The sequence below is a fragment of the Microtus ochrogaster genome, chromosome 17, assembly GCF_000317375.1.
Source record: "Microtus ochrogaster isolate Prairie Vole_2 chromosome 17, MicOch1.0, whole genome shotgun sequence".
Lineage (NCBI taxonomy): Eukaryota > Metazoa > Chordata > Mammalia > Rodentia > Cricetidae > Microtus > Microtus ochrogaster.
Genome location: NC_022019.1, coordinates 2,574,880 through 2,581,986, shown reverse-complemented (window position 1 = coordinate 2,581,986; position 7,107 = coordinate 2,574,880). Strand labels below are relative to the sequence as shown.

General features: G+C 54.5%; 1 protein-coding gene across 1 annotated transcript; it reads right to left on the bottom strand.

Annotated features, from left to right (window-relative positions):
- Positions 1-13: 13 nt before the first annotated feature.
- Bmp4 (bone morphogenetic protein 4) lies at positions 14-4,481 on the bottom strand. Its single transcript, XM_026783257.1, has 4 exons — positions 3,987-4,481; positions 3,331-3,455; positions 1,915-2,294; positions 14-920 (listed from the first exon to the last, which is right to left on the bottom strand). The coding sequence occupies exons 3-4, from the start codon at positions 2,285-2,287 to the stop codon at positions 64-66; spliced, it is 1,230 nt and encodes a 409-aa protein (XP_026639058.1). The 5' UTR covers positions 2,288-2,294; positions 3,331-3,455; positions 3,987-4,481; the 3' UTR covers positions 14-63.
- Between the last annotated feature and the right edge of the window lie 2,626 nt (positions 4,482-7,107).

The following is a 7,107-nucleotide window of genomic DNA, read 5'->3' as shown; positions in this document are numbered from 1 at the left end:
GTGTGTGTGTGTGTGTGTGTGTGTGTGTGTGTGTGTTGTGTGTGTTCTCAGGGATGCCTGATCTCAGCGGCACCCACATCCCTCTACCACCATCTCCTGATAATTTTTCAGTACCACCTTGTCATACTCATCCAGGTAGAGCATGGAGATGGCGCTCAGTTCAGTGGGGACACAACAGGCCTTGGGAATGCTCGAGTTGACAGAATTGACCAGGGTCTGCACAATGGCATGGTTGGTTGAGTTGAGGTGATCCGCCAGTGGAAAGGGACAGTCCCCATGGCAGTAGAAGGCCTGGTAGCCCGGTGGGGCCACAATCCAGTCATTCCAGCCCACATCACTGAAGTCTACATAGAGTGAATGGCGACGGCAGTTCTTATTCTTCTTCCTGGACCGCTGTGGGTGATGCTTGGGACTACGCTTGGCCCTCCGGCGGCGGGTCAAGGTATGGCCCCGGCCATCATGGCCAAAAGTGACCAGGAGGGGCCGGAGCTGGGCCCAATCTCCACTCCCTTGAGGTAAGGATCGGCTAATCCTGACATGCTGGCCCTGGTGGGTCCGTGTCTGGTGGAGGTGAGTCACCTCAATGGCTAGCCCATAATTGGGCTGCTTTTCCCGGGTCCAGCGAAGGACTGCAGGGCTCACATCGAAAGTTTCCCACCGTGTCACATTGTGGTGGACTAATCTGGTGTCCAGTAGTCGTGTGATGAGGTGTCCAGGCTCTATTTCTGCTGGGGGTTTCATGACCTCATAAATGTTTATCCGGTGGAAGCCCCATTCCCAGTCAGGGCCCTGGTCCACCTGCTCCCGAAACAGCCGGAGCTCTGCAGAGGAGATCGCCTCATTCTCTGGGATGCTACTGAGGTTGAAGAAGAATCGAAAGGCAGAGTTCTCACTGGTTCCTGGGATGTTCTCCAGATGTTCTAGGCACAGTTGAAAAGGAAAAAGAAAAGGCCCATGAACTTTTCTGAGACAGAAAAGCAAAAAAAAAAATAAAAATAAAAAAACAGTGGAATTGGGTGAATTCTGATTATTGTGGAAGCCTAAGGGGAGGAAATAGCTGTGCCTTTTAATTTGAAGGAGCTGAGAAGTGGAGCAGCTAGCAAGCCAGCAACTTAGCTTGCATTTGTCAAGCACCAAAGACAGAAAGTATCTCCCAGCCTTCTTTAGATGCCTAATAATTTCCATGTGTCAACCCTTACTCCACCACCCTCGGGCTCCCCTTTTAAAACCCCCTCTTGGCTTTGTGTACAGTTTTCTTTACAAGTGGCTGTAAAGAAAAAGAGGGGCCACTCTCTCTCTCTCTCTCTCTCTCTCTCTCTCTCTCTCTCTCTCTCTCTCTCTCCACTTTCGAGTATGTTACCAAACATTTCCCCAGTGATCCTGGAAACACAGAGCATGCCTTGTTGATCATGTTACAGAAGGGAAAATAAATTCCAACACAGTAATGATGCTGGAGGATTAATAACTCAGATTTACTTTGGAAAAGAAACATCCGCTAGGAAACATTCAGATCGTATTACAAGGCCCCTATTGAATAAACCTGACTAACACACAGCTGTAATATTAAATTCAGTAGGTGCTTTGAATAAAACGGGCAGAAAACCCTGCTTTGATATAGCTAAAGCATACCACTGGGTCTACCCCATGTCTGAGTGGTGTCATTCGCCTCTCCCCAACGCTCCCCACACCCCTACCCCACCCCGGCCACGGGCTCCAGTAAAGTACCTTCAGGGGCAGCTCTGGAAATTTGGAGGTAAGTAAGCAGCCCTGCTTCTCAGCCTCCTGGACTTGGAGCTTTGATGTAACCTGAACTCTTCTTCCCCCTGGGCTTCCACCGCCACTTTAGCACACCCTGCCAGGTCCCAGCCCCTCAATCCCAACCCCAGGCCGCCAAGACCAGGAGTAGAAACTGACCTTCGTGATGGAAACTCCTCACGGTGTTGGCCCGGCTGGCTGGACGCTCGGGGTACTCCAGTCCGGTTCCCTGGTTCTGCTCTTCCTCCTCCTCTTCCCCAGACTGGAGTCGGTAAAGATCCCTCATGTAATCCGGGATGACGGCGCTCTTGCTCGGCTGCGGACGGCGGCGCAGCCCAAACATCTGGAGAAGTGTCGCCTCGAAGTCCCGCAGGAGCTCATGGCTCTGCCCTGAGCGGCGTCCTCCCGCGTGGCCCTGAATCTCGGCGACTTTTTTCTTCCCGGTCTCAGGTATCAAACTAGCATGGCTCGCGCCTCCTAGCAGGACTTGGCATAATAAAACGACCATCAGCATTCGGTTACCAGGAATCATGGTGTCTCTGGGGAGGGGGAGGGGGTGGAAGATTAAAGAATAAATAAACACCGATCAATAGCGAGAAATAGATATGTCTCTGCATATGAATATAGGGGTAGCAACAGACCGTCAAGATGTAAAACAGGTCCGAAAGATCAAGTTTGTGTTTTCTCCCTCACACCCTCCCCCCGACACACACACACCAGCTGCAGCCCTGCACGGCCCGAAAGTAAGAATCGCCCTGTAATTACTTGGTCTAACTTGTTTACACTCAAATAACCCCAAATCAGATAGCCTCCATCCTGTCCCAACTGCTATCTGAGCCATGATCTCAGCGTGGCTTCTTCAAGGATAAACAGTTAACATTGAGGGGGTAACAGGGGGTGGGGGAGGGAGAATTAAAATGCCACCGCTCTTCTCTTCAGACCTTCAGCCTCCCCCCCTCTTCCTCCACCACCACCTCCCTTCCTCCGCCCTCCAGCCCAATTTCCACAACTTCCAGCTGGTTAAGAGCAGGAGGGAGGGAGAACAGAGCAGCGCCGACCGGGCTTGGACAGGGCGGCAGGGTCCAGTGACTGAGAAAGGAGTCAGAGGGCTGCCCCCGTGACTTTGTGATTTATTTCATTGTGGCTGGTACGTTGAAAATGCTCAGTAAACTCTTGCTCCCAGGGAAAGGGTGGGGGTGATTCCGAAGCGTACACAGTCTTTTTGACATGAGCAGGCAAGGAACTGGCTTCCCAGGCGAGTGGGACCGGACCGGGGGGAGGGAGTGGTTAGCCCTCGAGGGACAGCCCCGACCTGCGGACCTTTCATCTCTTTGGTCCCCTCGAGCTCCCCCTCTCTTGCAAGGCAGCGGATCTGAGAAGACAGTGGGCGCGCTTTAAAAGGCACCCGCACGCTTCGTGAGTCTGACCTGCAGAGGCCAGGAAGAGAGCGACAGCGCTGCCTGAGAGCAGAGCGTGGACATTGGAAAGGAAATCCGACGGGAGGGACAGACAGCGATTAGGGATGGGAGGACAGAGTGAAATTCCGAAAAGGGGAAAGAAGAGGTGTCTACTCACTGACAGAAAACAAGGCATATAATAACAGTCCATGATTCTTGGGAGCCAATCTTGAACAAACTTGCTGAAAAGGCTCAGAGAAGCTGCGGCAGTGCGTTGCTCGGAATGGCACTACGGAATGGCTCCTAAAATGAATATTTGAATATAATGAGACTCTGGAGCAGACAGGCTCTGTTTTTCTTCCAGCCCCTTGGAGTCACGTGGACCCAGAGGCCCCGCCCCGCTTACCGAGGAGCCCGCCCGCCCCTCCTCCACCCTCCCACCCCGGCTGGGTCCAGCCCCTGCGAGCGAGGCCAACCTCCGCGCCCGCAGCTGGAGCCCCAGCCGTCTGGGAGTTGTCCCCGCCTGCTCTGCGGAGCCCTCGGCGGGACACCCGCCGCTGGCGCGATCCATGGTAGTAGGCGACACGCGCAGGGGACCTGAAACACGTCTCTACCTGCGGTGCTCAGTGCCATCTGGCCAGACCGGGACACTGGTTATCTGAAGCTGAAGGATCAGGATGCAAGGAAGACGCTGCACTTGGCAGCGCCGACACAGCTTAAATGCGGTGGGGAGAGGGACCGCAGAGATAGCTTTCTAAAGCCTCACGACAGTTACTTGAAAAGGAAAGCGCGTGGGGACCCTCCAAGCGCGCGCTCACAGACACGCAAACACACTTGCATACTCCGGCGCTTCCTCCACAGGGTCTCCGAGAGGCCAAATAATGCTTCTAGCGACAGGCATCCGACCCCTAGCGGATCTAGCTCCCAGCCCAAAGTAGCTGACCCCGTCGGCAACGCAGCCCGCCGCGGGGGGTGTCAGGGTGTGAGCGGTGTGGGAAAGTTAGAGGGAGCGGCTTCTGAAGCACTGTCTAATAGCACCGCCAGAGTTCCCGCACGGTGTCGGCCGACCGCAGCGTCCGCTCCAGCCAAGCAGATCCTTCAGAAACCGGTCGGCGGTGCCATTCAAGGCAGAGGGGAGGACGTCTGGGCTCCTAGCTCCAGACAAGATTCCAAAACAGGCGTCAACGAAGAAAGAGCGCATCCCATTTTCAGATCTCAGAGTTCCAAAGGCTTTACAACTCCGACCTGGCGCGGAAAGGAAACCCCAGCGCGATCCCAAGAGTCTACAAAACCGGGAACAGTTTTCGGCCTGCTCTCGACCTCTGCGAACGAGTCCCTCTCCCTCCGGCTTGGCTTACTTTTTAAACCACCACCCCCAGCTCCCCCCACACCCCGCACGCCACTTCCTTCCCCCACCCCTTTCCTCCTTTGCACCAGCTACAGAATCGCAGCAAAGATTCCTTCTAGAAGTTCACCAAAACAGCCCAGGCGATGACTAGGATGACCTGACTATTCTAAGATGCCACACGCGTAGGCCTGTTCGAACCTCGGGAAGGGCAACTCTCCTGTTCAGGCAGGTCGTAGCGCGAGTCCAGCCGAGGACCCGAGTCCGAGGACTCCCGCCCCAGAGTCCGCTCCGAGGCCGTTCCCTGTTTCTTGCTTAGGGAACCCGACGTGCCTGGTTGGTTTCCTTACTATCCCCCCAGAAACTCGGTTTTTGGGGTGTGTGGGGCACTTGCGGGAAACCTTTAAGAAAGAAACGTAAAGGATGGAGTCATGCCCTTCCTGGTGGCCCTGGCTGCCTGGCGCCATCCCACACCGCTGGCCCGGGTGCGGAGGACGCGGGCGCCCCTGAGCGACAGCTGCTCTCACCACCAACCACATAGCTTTTTGAGCCGATTTCACCCTTCCGACCGGCGTTGCTGGTGGGACGAACTGAGAACGGGCTGGAGGGAGCAAATAGCTTACTGTTGATTTATTTATTTGATTTTTAGGGGGAAAGGAGATAGAGATGTGCTGGTGACTGGCTCATGCAGAACAAGGAGAGAGTGGAAGGGGCGGACGATGGAGACCTCGGGACAATCCTGCCCTTGGGACTCTCTGGCGGAGAAGCGCTCCCGACGTTAAAAACCAAGAAAACAGGCGAAGGAATTGTTTCAATTTCAAGTTCACAAGGATTCCTCTCTAATCACGCTTTCCTCTCCTGGTTTTTTTTTTTAATTAAAAAAAATATAAACCAAAGAAAATTTTCATCTCCTGGACTTAATGGGGACGCTGCAGCTCGTGGTAGGCAATTAGGCTTCACTTTCTTCCCAGAATCTTCTCCAAAATGTAATTGATAGCCTTAGTTTACTGAATATGCCCTTATTGGTGAGTCAGCTTCTCACAAAACCTTCAGCTCATAAACCCAAATACTCGAAAACCATCAATCAAAGCCTTGGCGGGAAACTTTCTAAGTCTCGGGGGTCCAATTCTGCTGGGTAAGTGTCTGTAAGGACCCCGAAATTCCGGACTCTTTGGGGGTTGATTTAGGACATCGGGAGTCAAGAAGCTCCACATTTGCCCTGCCGGCTCCTCCCCATCAGACGCAACACGGTAGAAGACCCGCACAGGTAGCCTTTGGCATCCCTGCCATGGTCCGTAGAACCTTAACCTTACATACCCTCCCCAGCGTGTGTGTGTGTGTGTGTGTGTGTGTGTGTGTGTGTGTGTGTGTGTGAGAGAGAGAGAGAGAGAGAGAGAGAGAGAGAGAGAGAGAGAGAGAGAGGAGGGGACATACAGAGAGAAAGACACAGAGACAGAAAGCAGGATGCATGGGTGCCTACGTCTAAGAAAATAGCTCCTAGAGGTGGGTTTGAATTCTATAGCTGCAGTTAAGCTCTCGGGGGCGCCCCGCGCAGGGGATCAAGTTAGGTGGCACTCCCCTCGAGGAAGCCCCTCTGTCCCAGGTCGCGCTTTAGAGCAAAGCAGAACTAAAGTCTCTCTTGCAGAACTAGCTCTGTTTTCTCTCCCGTCGTCGCAGTCCCTCAGTCCCCTACTCGTGGTGAAACAGAGTTGATTCCCTCCTCTCCTTCCCTTTCGGTCCAAGGGAATCAAAACCCTTAGGTCAGCGGCAAACCTGCATCCTAAACCCACCACAGTCCTTCCGAATGACCTCCTACCAAAGCCTTTTCTCCATTCCCGCCTCTCCTGGCTTGCACCTCCTCAAAATGAGATGGGAAGCCGCAGTAACATATATGGAGGTGCCTTTCAGCCCCATCATGCCCATCTGCAACACCACTATTGGAGAAGGAAGGAAAAACAGAACACCTATTGCCTCGGTTACAGCCTGAGCCCCCACCAACTTCTCCCACTACACCTCGAAAACCCTCGCCAGATTATCCAACTCACCATAGGTTGCTGAAGAAGCGGTCTCGCCAGCAGCTGCTCCTGGGGACCTCTAGACAGCTTCAGGGAACCTGGGCGAGGGCCAGAGACTGGGTCGCTGCAGACTCCAGACGGTTCGGACGCGAATCCCATCAGGAACGGAGACCAGATACTCAGGCTGGGTAGCAGCACCGTCTTTGGCTAGGGCCCCCTCGGCTCGGACGCCGAACTCATCCAGCTTCCGGGCCAGGCCTCGCGCTCCTACCTTCCCACCCTCCAGCACCACCCTCTCACGTCTACTTCTTCCTTCTCTTTCTCTCCCTCTCTTTTTTTCCTTCCTCCTCAGTCTTCCCCAGCAGCCCCTCCCTTCTTCCCTCCTCCCTTAATCGCCTCCCCTTCTCGGGATGGGAGCCCCGCCCACATCCTCCCATCCAGCCACCGGGCCTCGCCTGGCCTGGCAGGCCTGGGTCTGGAAGCCTACACAACGCCCCAGTCCTCAGTTGCCACTTTGGCTGGGACGCCAATGCCTCCAGCTCGGGAAGCGGCTGGGCTCACCTGGGGACCATGTGCAAGAGGTACTAGAAAGCGT

Bases quoted from the DNA above. Each gene is read 5' to 3' on its own strand.
- Bmp4 (XM_026783257.1), bottom strand. From the start codon at position 2,287: ATGATTCCTGGTAACCGAATGCTGATGGTCGTTTTATTATGCCAAGTC. The intron at 921-1,914 runs GTCAGTTTCTAC...AACTGTGCCTAG, and splicing joins GAGGAGTTTCCATCACGAAG to AACATCTGGAGAACATCCCA.